The sequence below is a fragment of the Heteronotia binoei genome, chromosome 9 (assembly GCF_032191835.1).
Source record: "Heteronotia binoei isolate CCM8104 ecotype False Entrance Well chromosome 9, APGP_CSIRO_Hbin_v1, whole genome shotgun sequence".
NCBI classification, from domain to species: Eukaryota; Metazoa; Chordata; class Lepidosauria; order Squamata; family Gekkonidae; genus Heteronotia; species Heteronotia binoei.
In genome coordinates, this window is record NC_083231.1 from 22299470 (window position 1) to 22319961 (window position 20492).

A 20492-nucleotide genomic window follows, 5' to 3' on the forward strand; every position below is an offset into this window, starting at 1 on the left:
CTGCACCAGTGGTTTTCAACGGAGACAATGTATCCAGTTGCCTGAAGCCATCATCACATTGTAAATTATGTTTCTTTATGACTGCATATGCCGCTCACATTTAGGAGACATATACTACAAAGGCACTAGTGGACAGAAAGTGGCTTTATTTGGATGCACATCTTTGTAATCTAGAAATAGTCAATCTGAGGGTTATACGTGGCTCAGCTCCTAGGATCTTCTGTTGTTCACACATCTTTGAGTTGCACCTGACCAAGTCTCATATTGTAATGGTGTACATTTCTGGCCTATTTTTGTAGCCTTCTTATTTTCAAAACACAAGTAGTAGGGTTGCTGCTGCATTTTTACTCACACTGCTCCTGCATCTTTAAAACCATCTCAACATGCAGAAATTTATCAGCTAAACTTTTTTGTACAACTGACCTTCTAGGGAAAGCTTTTATTGCTTAAATTTATCTGTGTAGGGCAATTCTCTAAGGCACGTGAGAGGTGCCAGAGAAAAAGGGCAGTCTTATGCTGCTTCCAGGAGGATGTAGTTCACTGCCCTGGATTACAAATTGACTTTTTTTGGGGGGGGGGGGTATCCACATGATATCATCCTCTAATAATCCAATTTCCATTCCCCCACCAATCTTTCCCAACCTGTTCTGCTACAATCTTTTTTTAAAAGAATGAATGCACTCTAAATTAGGGTTACCGTATTTTGAAAAGCGAGCGAAAGAGAGAGTGATCACTATGACAAGTGTCATTTTAAATACTTCTATTATTTAAGCTGTGATAATTGCTACTAACTAGGAATGCTCCTAACTTTCCAACCCCAAAAGAGGACATTTTCATCAGTTTTTAAAGAGCCCCAAAGAAGACAGACACCAACAAATAGGACATCTGGTAACTCTACTCCAATCCATCAGGATGGACAGGTGTGTGCTTTTGAAGGTCCCCAGCCACACTGACACCATTTTCCTTTTATCAGTTCCTTGCAGCTGCCATGTTTCCTACCATGTCACTGGAGAGCTTTTTGAGTTTTTTAAATTAGAAATTTCTGTTGTGCTAGAGCACAGTAATGGTATAACAATTTATTGCCACGCTCTACCACGCCTTTTGAATCCACAGCTTTCATCTTCTTAAATTTAAAAAGACACAATTGCTTTTTCATTACAGAAATATATGAGGAAAGGTATGGAGTGGACCAGATTTCCTGGAAAGGAATGGGATAGGGAAGAAAGGTGGAGCAGGATGGAAATTAATCGCTGAATAGATCATGTGGATGCTCTGTTGACTGCATAAATGCGTTCTCAATCACAATCAAGGCAACAAAGAATTGTCACTGTTTGAATGTAGTCTCAATCAGTAAACAAGCGAGGAACAAGATGATTCGGCTCAAGGATGATTTATCATCTAGAACAAAATTTGAGTCCAGTGGCACCTTTAGGACCAACAAATCTAATTCTGGGTTGTAAAGGTGCCACTGGATTCAAACTTTGTTCTTCAAACTAACACAGCTACCCACCTGAATCTATTCTCATCATCTATTTACTGCGAGCCAGAAATTCTTGCTTTCATAAAGTGCCCCTAAATGTAATAATATTTTTCATTTTGTTCCATCATGTAGGGAATTCTTATTTCACAAAAGCAATCTTGAACGCGGACATGTAGTCAAAAAGATTATCCTGGAAGGGAAAGGTAAGGAGAACTTCAGTAAAAGATAGCTTTTTTTGTATTCAGGGGTGATCGCTCACTACCGCTTAGTGATCATTTGAAACTAGTTAATTTATGAAGGTTTCATTTCTATGCACAGTTGCCTACAAGTAACCCTTATTGGGATAAATGCATCAGATCAAACATGCTCGGCACGCTAAACTCATAAGGACTGCAAATTACAGTACAAAAACATATAACTGATAAAGTACATTTATATGTATGGGAACTCATGATATGTTGCTGTTCATGACACAGCTGGACTCCTGGTTGCTTTTGCTGCCAAAAAAAAAGATGAAAGGTGCTATTTGTTTGGTGTTAAGGTACATGAGATAAACAAGGCCCAGTACAAAATTGCAATCCCCATACAAACCTATAATATGGACCACCTCTTCAACATAAACATATCTCGTTCAACATAAAAGAAACATTTCTACTTTGTTTATGAAATATTGTAATGACCATCTCATAGTAATGGGCCTGCAGCTCAGATTGTCCCCCTATCCCAGGTTCCAGAAAATTGTATTCATTTATCCCTCTGCCACATGCTTGGACCTTGAAGTAAATTATTCCTATTTAGTCAAAGACATCATTAGAATTCACCAGAAATGTTATTTGACTCTCTGGCTATGCAATGATCAGCTGGTGTTAACAGAAGCACTGTCAGAATAAGGCACCAGTTAAATTTACTTTGGCCACTCTCTCTGTTCAACCATTTGCATGTGTGAAGCTTTCCTCTTGCAAAGAAAAAGTGAATGATTAAGCCTGCCCCCCTTTGAGTGCTCCTGAAGTATCTCAAAGCTCCCATGGATCTCTTGACGGAAAGCGAGAAGTTTAATTGGTGGTTGAAAGCAAAGCTCCCTCGAAGCTATGGAGTCTTGTGAGCAAAAATTCTGCTTCGTGAGCTACTGGCATTAAAGTTGTGAGTGAGCAATTTGGCTACTGCATAAATTAATTTGCTCTAGGGCCATTCTTCCTGTGCTAAGACAAAAACACGTGAGCTGGAGGCTAAAAAACTGTGAGCTAGCTCACGCTAACTCAGCTTAGAGGGAACACTGGTTGAAAGTGCCATCAAGTCAGAGCTTGTAGGATTTTCAGCAAGAGATGTTCAGAGGCGGTTTGCCATTGCCTGGTTCTGTGTAACAACCCTCGGCTTTCTTGATGGTCCAAATACTAACCAAAACCAACCCTGCTTGGCTGCTGAGATGATGACCACGGGCTAGCCTGGGCCATCCAGGTCAGGGCAGAAGTTTAATTACTGCTGCTTACCTCTGTCAACACTACGGAATGTTCTGCATATTTACAGCAAAGTCCTGTGTCTTCCTTATTTCTTTTAACTATTTTTAATCTCTGCAAAAATGCCTGAAATGGCTCAAAGCACTAGATAGTGAATAAAAGATATAGAAGGCTATCCCGCCCCTGAAGGTGAAACACTTGAGCCTATGGAGTGCTGCTCCAGCATCCAGTTACCTTGGAGAAAGGGGGGTGGCGGTGGAATGGTGGAGAGAAGCACAGCGGGAACTGAGTTCAGGTCTGCCTGAGGGAGAGAACAGAGAGAGCTTCGGTCTGGCTCAGGAGAACAGTGGGCAGAGTGAAGGGTGGTTCTGCTTGGCAGTGTGGCAAAGTGGTTTGGCCCTACTTCTGATGAGAAAAGAGTACCCAGTTGTTAGGCCTGTCTCGGGCAGTCAGCAGACCTGGTGCCATTCAGTCTGACTCTTGGAAAAAGGCAGGCCGATGTGGGTGGAATCCTGTCTCTGTGTTAGGATCCAACCTAGTGGCTAATCGGTCAAAGCCTGTTTATACTTGAAAGTATTAAAGAAAGCTGAAACTGCTCTCTAAATTGACATGCCTCAGCTGGGCTTGTCTTTGGTCTATCTGGAGACCTGTGCTGTTGATCAGTTCCGTTGTTGTTAATCTATAATCCTTACCTCAGTAACCTCCATATTCTACTTGTGCACCACAAAACTTCCCTCACAACAGTGAACCCAAAGCTTAGACACTCACTGCTTTTAGAACACCTGGTATCTGAGGAGAAGGCTCATAGTTTAAAATACACCTGATTCCCCCAAAATGATACGAGGCCGTGTGAGTCCCCTCAGTTGACAGAAACGGCCTGTCACAAGATACAACCAGAAACACATAACAAAAGCAGAATTAAATCATTATAATTATTTTTGCAAAGCAGCAGTAAAACCAGCCAAAGGCAACTCCAATATTCAAAGACATAACTTGGACAAAGAATGGTTTTTGCCTGGGGCCAAAAACATAACAAACTGGGCTCCAGGCAAGCTGCTGTGACAATGGCTTTCGACGGCTGAGGTGCTACCAATGAAAGGCCCATCTCTAGCAGTCACCCATCTCACCTCTGGTGCTAGAGGCATCCAGAGTGAAGACCTATGCAGTTATCAGGCAGGCACATCTGGGAATGTGGTCTTCCCAGGAATTTAAGGCCTACTGTGAGATGCAGAAGACATTAAGTGATGAACAACATAGTTCCGTAGCTCCAATGTACTTAGACTGGAGGAGTCGATCTGCATTGGATTCCACCGAAAGAGCTGAGCAGGATTGTCTTCTGCTTTCACTTAAAGGAGGGCAGGGAACTGTTCCTGTTGGCAGCAGAGGAAAGGACTTGCAATAATGGGTCTAAATTAAGGGTGGGAAGGTACCGGCTGGATAGTAGGAAAATCTTTTTTACAGTAAGAGTTGTTCAACAGTGGAATTGGCTACCTAGGGAGGTGGTGGGCTCCCCCTCACTGGCAGTCTTTAAGAAGCAGCTGGACAAACACTTGTCAGGGATGCTCTAGGCTGGTCCTTCGTTGAGCAGGGGGTTGGACTAGATGGCCTGTATGGCCCCTTCCAACTCTGTGATTCTATTCTATTCGATACTCCTTCCCACACAAATGACGGAGGTCAAAAAATGTCTTTTGGAAATGGAATGGGAGGTGGATGAGAGAGGGCTTGGACAGCCAATGAGATAGGGAATGGCTTCAGTGGGTTTCCTCCAAAGTGCAGGCTGTATCTCCCTCGCCAAAAATACTTTGGTCTCTGATGTTAATAGCTTGGTGGGCCTGGACCAGGCTAGAAATAAAATAAAGCTGAGCTATGAAAATGCTTTATCTGTGAATACCAATGAAGAAAAAAAACAATGGATGTTAGGGGAAGAGAGCACAGAATAGGGCATTCTATGTAAAAATATGAAGGCAAACTTTATCAAAGTTGTGGACATTGAAATTCACCCCTTTTGTGCAGGGTTGAACCAGATGCAGTTCCCCCCAAATTAATATTTGGGTTTTGGTTTTGGTTTTTTTAAACTACATTGACTTCCGTGTTCACTGTATAATGAGTAGCTATGGACAAATCCTTGTTGTTGGCGTAGACGCCATTGTAGGCTAAATTAGTTCTGTTTAAGAGATTGTATTGGTGCCTATGTCAGATTGATCAATGCTATACATTTCTGTTATTTTCTCCAGAGTTCATAGTTCAAAACTACGCCGTTCACCATGCCAATCAACTACAGAGTAAATACAGAAATCAAAGCAGCAGCAACAAAAAGGACTTTGCAGCTGCCCTATTTTCATCATGAGAAATATTTATAGCTTGTTGGAATCAAGGTGACATTTAGCTCAAAAGCCACTGGATCCTTCTAGAAAACCAAGTTTGCTGCAAACATTTGTTATAGATCCATGAATGTATTGCTTCTGAACCAATGCATCCAAATGTACAGCTTGATATATAGAATTAAAAATTAAAGGACTAGACCAAAATTCTCAAATGACAGGCATGAAAGCTATTTGTCATTTATCCAGGTGGGTAGCTGCGTTGGTCTGAAGCAACAGAGCAAAGTTTGAGTCCAGTGACACCTTTAAGACTCGTGGGGTCTACTATGTTGGATTGTATGTTTCAGTTGTTTGGGACAAAAATTGTATTTTGGACCAAACCTATCAGAATGATGCTCCACCAGCAACAGACTTCAGATACTGTTTTTGTTATCACCAGTTAAAGGGTTTTCACTGGTATCAAGATTTAGAAAGAGCTCAAAAAGAGATTACAAAGATCTTCTGCCTGTTCAAGTAGACCACTAATCTGACTCCCTATTAGTCTGTTTCTGCTCTTCACATTGGTTTTTTTATCAATGTCCCTGGTGTTCCTCCGACAGATACCTGGATAATTTATTCTTATAAATTCCCAGTCTCATTAAGTCTGTAGGCCCTCTGGAGTTGTTGGGGGTTTTTTGGGGGGGGGGGGGAGTTAGTCAGCACCATCACAAAACACAAAGTGGCTGCCATGGTGACTGGAGCCAGTCACAAAATGCTGGGAGGTTCCAAATTATAATATAGCAGGTTCAAAGCATAGAAGAGACGAGGTTGCCGTGATCATAACTCTCTTTATTCAGTACAGCATGGTAACGGCTGAACTAGAAGACTGGGTAAACTGGGCCAATGGGGCCAACTATATACAGTCCTCGGTTCCCGTGCTAGGACACCATTGGATCGTTTGGACCAGCAAGGGGCTTCTGTTTGGACCAGGACAGCAGGGATTTGGATCCTACTGCCCATTGTTCTAGAGTCCCCAAGTTCAGTCCTTAAGACTCCAATGAGCCAGGCAGGAACACTGGTAAGGAACATTCCATGAGTCCACATACACAAATCAAGTGTCTTTCCATGGCGGTTGTGGCGGAACCGGCCCGATTCTGCCTTCAGGCCCGGTCCCGTCTGCTCCCTATGGAGTCGCCAACTCCTGGAGGGAGCTATTTCTCCTCCTGCCCCTTGGGCTCGCTGCCACCACCTGCTCAGTCCCGGGGTTCAGATTGAGAGGAACAGGACTCCCAATCCCCCTCTCCAGCTGTGAGGCTAGGCCTCCAGGTCCTCTGCCACCCTGCACTTGGGTTTCACAGAGACCTCAGCATTTCTTTGGGGCACCCCTGGAGGATTGGCACCTTATCCAACTGCATGCCTTCCCCCTTCCTCGGGGCCCCCTTCTTAAAAACAGCGTGGTCTAAAGCGGTCCGGGGATCTATGTGGTACAGAGATTGATTGCCAGCATTTAAACAGTAAAAATATATTTATTTAAAAAGAGAAACAGATAGGAAAAGAAAAACAAAACAAAAACAGTTGCATCTACAAAATTAGCACAGCACAGCACAGCAAGCAGCATGACAAAGGAAAGGTGTTTATAAACGCTTTCTACTGTCCCTGGTCCAAACTTGTCCTGTCTTGAGAATTACTCACTTGGTCTGCCTGCCTGGGCCCTCCCAGGCAGGAGCCTCCATTGCTCACCACATGCTCGCTCGAGCCCCAGTTCAAATCTGCCTTCTCTTCCTGCCTAACACATGCAAGGAACAACAGCACTTCCTGCCTCTCTAGGAGATTTTCCCCCTAGCGTTGTTGGTTTGGCTCTGGAAGGGAGGGGGGGAGTGAGGGGAAGGCTACAAAGCCCTGCTGAGGAATTTACTGATCCCTGCCTTTTTGGATGAAGCACCAACACTCTCAGATGGCGTTTCTCCACAGCGGTGGTAGCTACTTCCAAACAGATCCCCCTTGCAGGTACCTCTTTACTTCAAGGCAATGGCAGAAAACTGGTAATAGCTCTTAGCTTTGATTTCCGTTTCCCTGTATGACCACAGGGAGAGGTTGCCCATCTCTGAGACATAAGAAAAATTCTGTTTGGCCACGTGGAGGGGACATGGCTGCCCAGAATGAACACAGCATTTTGTTAGTCACTTAGTTGGTAGGAGTAGGTTGAAGCTTTTTGTTTTCTTTTTTCTCTTCCATACAACAGCTTTAAGACTCAAGAAGCAGTGACCACCAGGGAATACACTGGGAGGGGGGGGGGGGGTGCTGTGTCACCTGTGGGCTCCACATTGAGGAATATTGTTGTAGGGTGGATCTATCTATATAGCATATTTTTATTCCATTCTTCCTTCAAGCGGCTTAGAGCAGCATGCACTGTTGTCTTTCCCACTTTTATCCTTCCAACACGTGTTCAGCTGAGAGAAAGTGGCCCAAGGTCATTTGGAGCTTCACAGCACGGTGGCAATTTGAATCCAGTTCTGAGAAAGCTGGGATTTCAGATTGCTATAATGTTGTATCAATATAATGCAGGGCTGCAAAACCCTCTGTGGGGGTAGAAAATTCACCTAAACTCATTAGTCCTTTGCTGGCAAGCACAGACAGGCCTCTACAAATGAAGGAGCAGTGTTGATGCAGGATTCTCTCAAGCTGCTGTCTCTTGCTGCCTCACCCAAACTACATGTTACGTTTTCCATGTGGTCACTGTGAGGACTTGTGGTTTCCCATGGGAATGTAGCAGCTCTATTAGAACTGTGATCCTGGTCAGAATCGGACCCCTGCAGCACTTCTGAATAAGAGTTCCTGAGGAACTCATAGCTGGTGTTCTGGATCTACATGGCAACCAAGTGAAAAATGTTACGTGTAATTTGGCTCTCAGAGACTTTTGCTGACATTATCTAACATGTGAAAATGAGAACAGGTTAGCTGCATATTCATCCTAATCTTTCTTTCTGCTGCCTTCTAGGCCACACGTGTAAACTTCTATTGAAACTATAATTCTTTAATTCCTATGTGGGTAGAATACAACTACAACCATGCTTCTGAATGCTTCATTTTTTGTTGCCACTTTCATAAATTGATGACTATAATTAAAGATATAAATTCAACACCCAAAGTGATTGCCCAAGCTGTTAAAATTCAGAAACAGTTCTTGTGGCAAATTACTGTGGCACTAGTTTTCAAGGGCAACGGCCTGCTTCATCAGATACAAATTTGGGCTGTGAAACTCTTGTACATTTCTATAACTCTTTGTATGTTTGCAACAACAACACAGAGACATCCTGTGATGGTGGTGGAGTGTCTTTTGCAAGATTAGCACACCCATTGAAGTAAAAGAATTGTCAGTCAGTTGAAATGAAATAAAACAAATACATGATTTTAGCAACTCCCTTACAATTAGTTTTTCTAGGCATCCATTCCAGTATGTTTTAACCCTATACAAGCATGAGGGAAGCGGTTGAGGGTCACCCCTGACAGGGTCATAGCTGGTCAAATTCATAGTGATTGTTGTTTGTGTGAAGTTCTGTCTCTTCATGTGTGGTCAAGTGTGAACATCCTGGTTCCTGGGAAGGGAGCAGCAGTTTCTTTATGACAATTACAATATCAGTTCCTCAAACTGGCATGTCCACTCAAGCTTAAGCCTGTTAGCCCTCACTTTCATCATGCATGTCCGTCAGGTTTTCTTTGTTGTTCTGCACTGATTTTCCTTCCTTCAGTTATCAGGTCGCATTCTGGCCACTGTTTCCCCAGGATTTCTAAGAGTACTTCTGTGGCTATTTTCCCTTTGTTCTGCTTCCAAGCTGAAGCTACTTCCAAAAGTGTACAGATTTCCTTGGATTTCCCCCCTGCCCTTTTGCCACCCCTCGAAGGTCACTCACCACACACATTGAGGTCATTCTGCCCACTCTGTACCTTCCACCATCCTCCCCACTATCAGTTTACAAGCTCAATTTTCCCCTTGCTTTTAATTTTTTTATTTTTTACAAGAGGCATGAGTCCAGCAACATGATACTACCGCTAGTCTTGGATCACTGAATTTAAAAAAATTAAAATGAGGGGGGAGAATTTTAAAAACAGCTGCACAAGGTTTAGTTCTCTGCTGGTATTGACTTTTTTTTTTGTCCAAAAACTTTTTTATTGAATTTAATAAACATACAAATAAAGCAATCAATGACTGTATCTGCAATCATTCTTTGTGTATAAGCATAGCATACCAGCAGAAAACAAAATATATATATATACACAAAATACAAACAAAACAAAACACAATATATATATATACACACACACACACACACATACATATATACACACACACACACACACACATATATATATACATATACATATATACACATATACATATGCACATATATACATATACATATACATACACACACACATACATAATTGGCAGCTGAATTAAAAAAATGAGTACTCTGTCCATATATTAATTACATCAAATTAATAATGTCATAATATCTACCAGGTATACATGTACGTATCTGATCTACAGGACCAAAAGAAAATTTAAGAAATGGAAGCCACTTGTACATCAGAGAATCGTTACCTTCTGAATTGTTTATATTGCATAAACTATCTGCTATCTTGTCCACAGCATAGACCTCCCAGATTTTAGCATACCAGGCTTTAACTGGAGGAATATTGGGAGATTTCCAAAATTGGGCTAATACCATTTTAGCAGCAGCTAGTAAAAGGGATATCAGGGATTTATTGAGAGAAGAAATAGAAATACCTTTCCAACAGTCAAGCAAAATGAGTTCCAATCTTAAGGGTAAACTATAACCCATGATATCCTTGATTTTTGCCACAATTACTGCCCAAAACGACTGCACCCTCGGGCAAGACCACCAGCAGTGTATAAACGTGCCCACCTCTCCACAATTTTTCCAACACTTGGAGGATTGATTTATCGCCATATGGCTTAATCTCTGAGGTGTTAAATACCACCGAAACAAATTTTTTTGAGTTTGTAATTGTATATTCAATGATTTTGAAACAAACGAAGGAGATGACCAGATTTGTTGCCAAACATCCTCCTGAAAATTAATTGAACTATTCTTTTGCCAAATTTCTTGATAGGATAACAAATCAACAGCATCAATGTCTAGCAAACCCTTATAGATAAATGAAATCAGTCCCTTCCGCTTTAGAAAAGGAGAGAATAGCAAGTATTCAAAGAAAGTTGAAAGAGGGATCGGTGAGGAGGCAACTGGCGGCATCTCCAGTGGGAAAAAAAAATGTGTGTGTGTGTGGAATTTTAGTGCTGAATGCAAACAAAATAAAGTGGGAGATCCTCAGTGCAGAAGGAAACTGATGTAGAGAGATAGAGAGACTGGAATGAGAAGTCTAAAATTTTGAAAACATTTTTCCCTTTAATGCTTTAGTGAACAAAGTTTAGGGAGGGGGTGGCCATTTTGGCAGTCTTCAGAAGCCTACCATTAAAGTGTTGGCTGAGCCACATGGACCTCTCTGAATGGCCGGACTTAAGAATCACTTGGGATTGATCCATTTAGAGGAGAAGTGCAATCCACACAGGACAGGCTTTTAAAAAACTGCCAAGATCACAACCAGTGTGCAGGATCAAGTTAGAGAATCTCTCTCTCTCTCTCTCTCACACACACACACACACACACACACACACAAACCCAAGCAAAACAAAACCCATCTTGCAATTTTGCAAGGAAGGACAAAAAATTAGGGTTCCTATGCAGATGCACTAGGCTAGGGCATGAGTGAAATTCCTCCCCCCATTTTTGTTCAATTTAGTGGTACAAGACTAAAAAAGCTCTCCAGAGCTTCTGCCAGAGGACTCCTTAACCATACAAACTGCAGCCCCGTGCAAAGCATGGTGGAGTTGCCGCCAACTTTGCACAGGCACATGCATGAGTGTGCACACACACATTGCCAACGATCACAGCTTGCAATTCCAGTGTCAATGGGTTCTATCATGCATTCTGTACTCTCAACATGTTCTTCCATATTTTGAGACTGTGTGACTCTTTCCCATTTTTCACAGTGGTCAATAACACAGCAGAGAATCCCACAGTGTTCAGTAATATGGAAAATGGGGCTTCACGGCTGCTTGTCAGTTTTAGAAAAAGTCTGGTTAGTTTCCACAGTGGTTCCCCCCCCCCTTTGCCTGCATTCCTTTCTATTCCCTTTCATTCAACAAACTAATAATAATAATAATAATAAATTTTATTTCTATCCCGCCCTCCCCACCTTAGCGGGCTCAGGGCGGCTAACAGCATATTACAAAACATACAGTGATATAATAAAAACATTTAAATCCAACAATATAAAACATCAACAATGAAACTACTAACATTAAAAACCAGTTCAATGATATAATTATTCTGCGGTGTGAATCTTCAGACCGCATTGGCGGCTCCTTAATTCTTGATCTTCCTAACAGTCCGGATGTGCCAGTTTAAAAAGGACGGTCTTGCAGGCCCTGCGGAACTGCTCAAGGTTCCGCAGGGCCCGCACCTCCTCGGGGAGTCGGTTCCACAGAGTAGGAGCCGCACTCGAGAATGCCCGTACTCTGGTGCTCTGATGTTTAATCTCCTTCGGCCCGGGGATGGTCATCAGATTTTTCCCGACTGACCTCAGTGCTCTCTGGGGTTCGTATGGGGAAAGACGGTCCCTCAGGTAGGTGGGTCCTCGGCCATATAAGGCTTTAAAGGTAACGACCAACACTTTGTACTGGACTCGGTATATAATCGGCAGCCAGTGCAGTTCACGTAGCCCCGGCCGTATATGCTCCCGTTTTGGAAGTCCCAACAACAGCCTGGCCGCCGCGTTCTGCACTAGCTGCAGCTTCCGAGTCCGGCACAGAGGTAGCCCCAAGTAGAGGGCATTACAGTAGTCTAGTCTTGAGGTGACCGTTGCGTGGATCACCGTTGCGAGGTCCCGGCGCTCGAGGAAAGGGGCCAACTGCCTTGCCCGCTTCAGATGGAAGAATGCTGACTTGGCAGTGGCTGCTATCTGGGCCTCCATTGATAGTGAAGGCTCCAGTAAAACACCTAGGCTCTTTACCTGGCGCGCTGCTTTCAATAGCGCACCGTCGAAGGCCGGAAGAGCTATTTCCCTTCCCAGGGCGCCGCGGCCCACGCACAGCACCTCTGTCTTCGCTGGGTTCAGTTTCAGCCCGCTCAGCCTGAGCCATGTCGCGACAGCCTGTAAAGCCCGGTCGAGATTCCCTGGTGCGGAGTTGGGCCAGCCGTCCATTAGCAGATAGAGCTGGGTGTCGTCTGCATATTGATGGCAACCCAGCCCAAACCGCCGGGCAATCTGGGCGGGGGGCGCATATAGATGTTGAACAACATCGGGGAGAGAACTGCTCCCTGAGGCACCCCACAATCCAGTGTGCGCCTCCGGGATCGTTCTCCCCCAATAGCCACCCTCTGTCCCCGACCTAGGAGAAAGGAGGAAAGCCATTGCAGGGCCGACCCCTCAACCCCAATGTCGGCGAGGCGGCGCGTCAGTAGCCGATGGTCGACTGTATCAAATGCAGCCGACAGATCTAACAGCATCAGCACTGCAACGCCGCCTCGATCCAGTTGCCGTTGGAGGTCATCCACTAAGGCGACCAGCACCGTCTCCGTCCCATGGCCCGGCCGGAAGCCTGACTGACATGGGTCCAGGACAGAAGCGTCATCCAGAAACCTCTGAAGCTGCTGCGCCACAGCCCTCTCAATAATTTTACCTAAAAACGGTAAATTAGACACCGGTCGATAGTTCGCCAATTCGGCCGGGTCTGCTGTAGCTTTTTTCAAGAGAGGGCGGACCAAGGCCTCTTTTAGGGGTGTTGGAAATTGCCCCTCTAAGAGGGACCTATTTATGATGTCCCGTAAAGGACATCTAAGCTCCCCCTGGCAAGATTTAATCAGCCAAGAGGGGCAGGGGTCCAGATCGCATGTTGTCGGGCGAGCAGCGGAGAGGATTCTGTCGACTTCCTCCAGGCTGAGCGGGTCGAAGTGGTCCAGCACTAAACCTGAAGACAGGCACGGAGCCTCAATTTCACTCACTGTATCCAAGGTGGTAGGCAGGTCTTGGCGGAGCAACGAGATTTTATCTGCAAAATATCTCGCAAATGCCTCACAGCCTATTTCCAATTCTCTAACATTTGGTTTGCCTTGAGGCAACGTTATAAGATCCCCAATTATTCTAAATAATTGTGCTGGGCGCGAGTTTGCAGATGCAATCTTGGTAGCAAAGTATTCTTTCTTTGCAGCCTTGACTGCCATCTCATAAGACTTCATAAACGTTCTATAGGATGTTCTCGTTGCTTCGTCCCGAGTATGCCTCCACTGCCTCTCTAGTCGTCTAAGCCCTTGTTTCAGCCGGCGCAACCCCAGGGTGTACCATGGGGCCAGCTTCGTGCGAGGGCGTAGAGGACGCCGGGGTGCAATTTCGTCGATAGCCCTGGATAGCTGGTCCTGCCAGATCTCCACCAGGTCATCGAGGGAATTGCCAGTGGGCCAAGGATCCCTCAGGGCCGTTTGGAACCGTTCCGGGTCCATCAGGCCCCGAGGGCGAGCCAAAATAGGCTCTCCGCCCATACAGGGTTGGGGTAGCATCCCCATACGGGCCTTAAGGGCTAGGTGATCCGACCATGGTACCGCTTCTACGGCGATATCGTTCACCAAAATCCCGGACGCAAAGATCAGGTCTAATGTGTGCCCGGCCTGATGCGTGGGAGTCGTGACAAGTTGAGAGAGTCCCAGTGTTGCCATGGACGACACTAGGTCCATCGCCTGAGTGGAGGCCGTGTCGTCGGCATGGACGTTGAAGTCACCCAGGACCATAAGCCTCGGGTACTCCAACGCCCAGCCCGCCACTGCCTCCAATAGTGATGGTAAGGCATTGGCCGGTGCGTTAGGCGGATGGTACACCAGCCAAATTGCCAACCCCTCTCCAACATCCCACGCCAGACCGGCGCATTCAATCCCATCAATCTTTGGGCCCGGGAGAGCCCGAAAGGAGTAATCCTCCCGTATGAGTAATGCTACGCCTCCCCCCCGCCCGCTACTCCGTGATTGGTGGAAGACCGAGTATCCCGGGGGGGACATCTGGGAGAGAGCTACTGTCTCCCCGTCCCTCACCCAGGTCTCGGTCACGCAAGCCAGGTCCATGTTCTGCTGTAGCAGAAACTCCTTAAGGGTCGCGGTCTTATTATTTATGGACCTGGCGTTACATAACACCAATGACAGAGGCGAGCAATTCTTCTTAGACCCACTACCCGCCACCATTGGGATGGGAAGTAGACTGGAAGGTGGCCGAGCACCGCTTTGTCTCTGTCTCCTTCCATTATATTTCTGTCTATTCCCACCGTCGTATCTTCCCCTCCCCAGGAGCACTGGAATCCCCTGGCCGGCCATCTGAATCAACTCACTATAAAGTCACCAATGTCACTCTCCGGTTTATCTCCACCTACCACTTCACTTACCCTCCTCACCAACCCTACCAATTCCTGGTTGACAGCCCACTATTTATATCTCAAGTTAATTTAGTAACCCTCCCAGTCCGCCTTGCAATCAATTAGGTTGAATTCTGCAAATTCATTGATTCTTAAATTATTAATAAATAAATAATGCGAAAATGCATGTGCAAAACCTGAACCATGGAGATTTAAATGGAAGGTGCTTGCTGACGCTACTGCAGAGATGCGATAGGACAACTGCATGAATATTTTTAAAACCTTTGGATGCCGTCCCCCATGTAGTCACAAGTAATATTCCACCATGATTTAGAACATTTTTATTGTAGCTGCAGAATAAATATACTGAAGGAAAAATAATGGTGCATAAGGTGGGCACAGAATCTGAAGTCTTCCTTTATATTCTTACAATTTAAAATTATCTATAAATCCCCTGCATTCATGCAAAGTTTTTGCAAATCCAACTTTTGTTGGAAGAGACTTAGAAACTTATTCTTAACTCTCATATCAAACAAGGCTTAAATATGTTCATAGTCTTAGCCAGGTTGTACGTTATGCTTTGTATGAGAAACGCCAAAATGTGAACTGGTGGTTTATGGGTTCTCTTTATTCTAAAGTTTTGAGAAGACATTGGATAAACTAGTTTGAGGTATGCTGGTCAGTGATGATTGTGGAATACCTGGCATCTGTTCTGTTTAGTGTTGTCCGCCTGGCTAGAGTCTTTGCCTTTTCCATTATAGCATCTGCGCTACATAACAGGCTCCCTCATGAGGTGACGGGGACACAGTCTCTACAGCTATTTAGGTGGTGCTACAAAGCTGTGGCGGGTTAGCAACAACTTTGCAAATTTGGAGGAGTATTTGGGGATTATAGTGTATATTTTAAATTTGAATTTGTAAGCCCGTTGGTGCCATTTTATTTTAAAAATAAAACTTTACATCTGCAGTCACACAAGGGCAGCTCTCTAATCTTTTTTCATCCATATCCTTTCTTTTATCTTTGCTGTATAATCTCTCTTTTGCAGACATTTTTTCTAGAAGGGCAGACTGAACATGGAAACAGCTAGCCACTAATCATTTCACACTCATTTTCTCCTCTCCCACACCTTCTTCATTCTCTGACATTCACATGGTTATTATCTCGTTTCTCTGGCAGCCATCTTTGACGCACAACTCTCATCACGATTATTTTAACTCTCCCTGCTTGCTGCCCATCCTGCCTTTTGGCTCTCTTATCCTCAGTCAAATAAAATGCATTTGAAATTTGCTGCTGGAAACATAAGCCTCTGAAATACAGGCTGTGATGAATATCCTAGTAAGCTAAATTACCACTCCAGCCAGGATTTTCCCCTCCAGTCACAATGTCAAGTTTCCCATCTGCCTCACTGTATCAGGGTTCCCAGCAGGAAATTAAAAAGAATATGAACTGGGTTCAAAGGGATAGGATCTTGGCCTGGGTATAACCCACCTAAGCCCGATTGATCACTGAAGTAAAACTGACAAGCACGGAGTGGGTTCTGTGTAAAGGAACAAGAACAAAGTTTATTTTTTTAAAAACACACAAGCTAAGGTAAATATTCACAGTGAATAAGGAGATGTGCGTTGTTAGCTTTTATTTTTCACATGCCTCAGGAATTCCAGGCAGGTAGATATAATTTTACCACAACACTTTGCTGCTGACCTACCACAACAGTTCAGTACCCTTCGTTCACAAAACACATGCTTTTTTAGCACTTAAAAATGCTTTTTTTGGGGGGGGGGGGGACAGGAGCCCCTCATCCCCGTGCCATGGTCCCCACACTCAATGTTTTGAAAAGCAAAAGTCTAGTCCCTTGTGCTGAACACAGGATTCATCCGGGATCCTTTCACATCGCCATTCTAAACCAGTTGTTACTTGTTGTTGGCTCAGTTCCAAGTAAAGCGGTATTGAGACAGAGGTTTCATACAGCAAATTTAAATCTGTAATGAGCCGTGTCTGAAGCACTCTGGCCATTTCAAACTGTGCCGCTTCCTTCTTGTGGCTTTTTCATGGCGTGTTCTTTAAATCTGTTAACAGCTGGCTGCTAAAATGGATTACAAAGGTTATTCAAAAGGGACGCTCTTTTGCCCCTCAGAGCACTGCTCTGAACAGCTGTTGTGCCTCTGGAACACATTTCTATAGTCACCTGTGACAGAGGCCCTTCCATTCTCTGACCCCTCTCTTGAGAGGACTGTTGGAAGCCAAGACCATATGTGGAGACAGGAGGAGTACCATGGCTCAGTGGTAGAGCATCGGCTCACCACACAGAAGATCCCAGGTTCAAACCCCAGCATCCCCAAGTAAAAGGGATCCGGTAAGAGGTGATGAGAAAGACCTCTCCCTGAGACCCTGGAGAGTTGCTGCCAGTCTGAGTAGACAATGCTGACCTTGATGAACCAAGGGTCTGAGTCAGTATGAGGCAGTTTCCTGTATTCACATGAGATTGAAATAATCAGGGTATGGATATCTGTGTAACAGGAATAGTCAGACTTCTCCACAATATTGTGAACCTCAGAATACCCATGACGTGTCATGAATACAGTGCTTGTGAACTGGGGAAATGCCTCCTGTTGCAATTATTACCTCATAAATACTGCTAAGCAGAAGTCAGGTGAAAGACACCAGTGTGCACTGGAAGCTGTTTGTTAGTTTGTAAGGATTGCCACGCTTAGTCTTTCAGCTTCAGAACAAAGATCTCTAGTAACAGTGGCTTTTCTCTGGTAGGAGCTCTTGTAGGCAGCAACCTACTTCTTTAGAAGCATGAAGTAGACTTAAGCTTCTTCACTTGGTCTGTGTGGAGCAAGAAAGCCTGTCTGCTCTGAGAAACTGCATGTAAGTAAGGTTCAATCTCCTTGCGACAAGATCCTGCTCAACAGGGATATGCTATAGTCAAAGAAGCTGGAAAAAATGGAAGTTGATTTGGTGCTATGTTATTTGAGAGACGCAGATGCTCTATTAATGAGGAACAAACCCGGGGGATAGAGGGAGGGGGACAGAAATAAGAGATGTATTAAAGTGGGCTTGATGATTACCTATTATCTTAAGTGGTATTGTGAGTGGTCCAAGTCCCCAAGAGGTATTAAATTCCAGAGTGTTAACACCACTGGGTTTCCTCTAAAGAGAATACACTGGGGACTTTACATAATATTTGCTTTATTTATAGAGCTTAAATTAACAGGAGACTTGTGGTACCTTACGCGGATGCATTCCCCCTCACCTGTTGCTTTCCCGCTTTCACTGAGTGTCTTTCAAGTGTAGATTTGTGGCGTATTTTTCATTTTCCATGCAATTGCAGAGCCACCAGCACACTCATGGGCTCTCAAAGCAGTTTGATAACGTATCTGACCAGAAGAAGGAGGGGGGTCCATTGGGGCTCAATATTTCCCATTTGCACTGCCATTACATGTTCTATAACATTTCTTACTCTTTAGCAGGCTTCTTCCCTATTATTATTTTCTTCATCATCATCTCCTCCTCTCCTCATGAAGAAAGGAGAGAGAACAGCCACTCTCTGAAGGAAACAGCTCTTTCTCTCTTTCTCACACACACACATATTTCTTCTCTCTCTCTCTCTGAGCAGAAAAGAGGACAGAGGTTAGGAGGAAAAACAAACTCTGAGTTTGGTAGAGAAGGGAGGGACCAGCATCAAGGATGAGCCTTATCTCCCCATAGCTGCCACAAGCAGCCCCTCTGCTGATAAGCAGCTGACTGTGTTTGCATGCAAATATAAAATTACATTTTTAAAAAACTCCCTGCAAATAAAAAAATTATCATTTTTTGAAAGAAACGCTATTTTACAAATTACTGTAGCTTGCCATTTTCAGGGAATTGTTATGTCAGGGAAGAATAACGAAGTTTTGCAAGACTATACTTCTGAAATGTTGGTAATATTTCGGCGGGACTTTCTATGTTATGCCACATATATGTGGACCTCTATCCCACTATTTCGCTCTGCAAAGTGGAGCCTTTCTCCAGCCTTCCTCCAACTTTTGCTAGAGGGAGAGCTCACTTACACTGGAGGAAGCAACTTTAGGCTAAGGAAAGCTTTGTTGAGCTAAGTGTTAGGATTCAAGCCACAACCAGGGTACTGGGTAAAGCGTACTGAGGTTTGGAATTCATCTGTTGCCTGCAAGAAAATGAAGAGATTTTTAGGAACGTATGCAACAAAATTATCCGTGTTCTCTTTTTGTTGCAGGAAGCTGGTTTGACTCAGTGAAGCATCAAGTACTGTGGAAGGAGACTTTGGATCCTTGTGTAAAACTCCTTAAACACCTTGTAGAAACTACTACTGATTCCTACTGTATGGAGTTCAGCACTTTAGAACTGTGTCCCTAGATCCCCTTCTAGAAACAGCAGACTTTGAAGAGATGTTGGATTCGGTGAAATGCGTTCTGGTGGGAGATGCCGCTGTTGGGAAAACGGCACTGCTGCTGCGTTTTACCTCTGAGACTTTTCCGGACAGTTACAAGCCAACTGTGTATGAAAACACGGGAGTCGAAGTTTTCCTGGATGGAATCCAGATTAGTTTAGGCCTTTGGGACACAGCGGGCAGTGACAGCTTCAAAGGGATCCGTCCTCTTTCCTACCAACAAGCTGATGTGGTCCTAATGTGCTTCTCGGTGGCCAATCACAACTCGTTTCTGAGCCTGAGGAACAAATGGGTTACAGAGATCAGGACCCATTTGCCCCGGATCCCCATTTTAGTGGTGGCTACTCAGACTGACCAGAGGGAAGCTGGACCTTATAGCGCAGCTTGCATCAGTTCTGTGCATGGTAAGCGACTTGCCAAAAACATCCGGGCTAAGGGCTACGTGGAGTGTTCATCGCTCAGCAACAGAGGAGTACAGCAGGTGTTTGAGTGCGCTGTCCGTACTGCAGTGAATCAAGAAAGAAAACGATCCAGGAGGAAACTTTTCTCTGTTGATGAATGCAAGATCTTTTAAACAACGGGCACAAAAATATTTCCTTCTCATATCGATCTAAACACAAGAAAAAATGAAATCACCCCCAGTTATGCTTTCCGAGCAGATTGACTGTGATCGGTTCGGGGAACTTTGTGTGGCAGGCACACCAAAACTTTCCTTCCTAAGAAGGTTGCCCTGAAACTGTTTAACTTCCAGTGGCATGCATTTGGAGAACTGAGAGACATCAGAGATACAATGTATATCACAGTCTGATTATAATACTTGGGAACTTTACAATATATTTATTTAATGCTGGACGTTTGGTTGCTTTCACTAAACATCAGCGCTTGTCTTTAATTGTTGGGGATATAATTTAAGAGAAAGGCTTATTTTGGTTTTCATGTTAATGGCTTTCCTGGCAAAATATCACAAAATATTCTTATTTGTGAAGGTGCTGAGAGATATCAGCAACTAAACTAAAGCCTCCCTCTCCTCTCCTGCTCATAGAACTTAGTTTGTAGAGTTCCTGGGGGAAGGAATATTTGTTAAAAACCAGTGTTTATAACAGGGGTCACCAACCTTCCTCCTCAGCTTTTAGATTTTTGAGAACAGGTACTACACAGCTGCAAAATCACTGCGAGGTGTACTGGGACCAGTCATAAAATGAGGAGGAGGCTCCACAAAACATTACAAGGTCCCAAGCCAAGCATCCTTCTATGGTGACAGCAGCTGTTTCCAAATGGGTGTTCCCTGAAGGCATACAGGTTCTTCTGAAACACATCCTCATCCAATGTGATGCTGAAAAGCTCTTTGCTTTAGGAAAGAATGGAGTGGAGT

At 44.3% G+C, this 20492-nt stretch overlaps 1 protein-coding gene across 1 annotated transcript; it reads left to right on the forward strand.

Annotated features, from left to right (window-relative positions):
• Positions 1–1588: 1588 nt before the first annotated feature.
• Positions 1589–19751, forward strand: RHOH (ras homolog family member H). Its single transcript, XM_060247297.1, has 2 exons — positions 1589–1683; positions 18947–19751. Exon 2 carries the CDS (start codon positions 19119–19121, stop codon positions 19692–19694), a length of 576 nt encoding a protein of 191 aa, XP_060103280.1. The 5' UTR covers positions 1589–1683; positions 18947–19118; the 3' UTR covers positions 19695–19751.
• The last annotated feature ends 741 nt before the right edge of the window (positions 19752–20492 follow it).

What these genes read in the sequence shown, in the direction of transcription:
- RHOH (XM_060247297.1), top strand. Translation starts at nt 19,119, where the DNA reads ATGTTGGATTCGGTGAAATGCGTTCTGGTGGGAGATGCCGCTGTTGGG.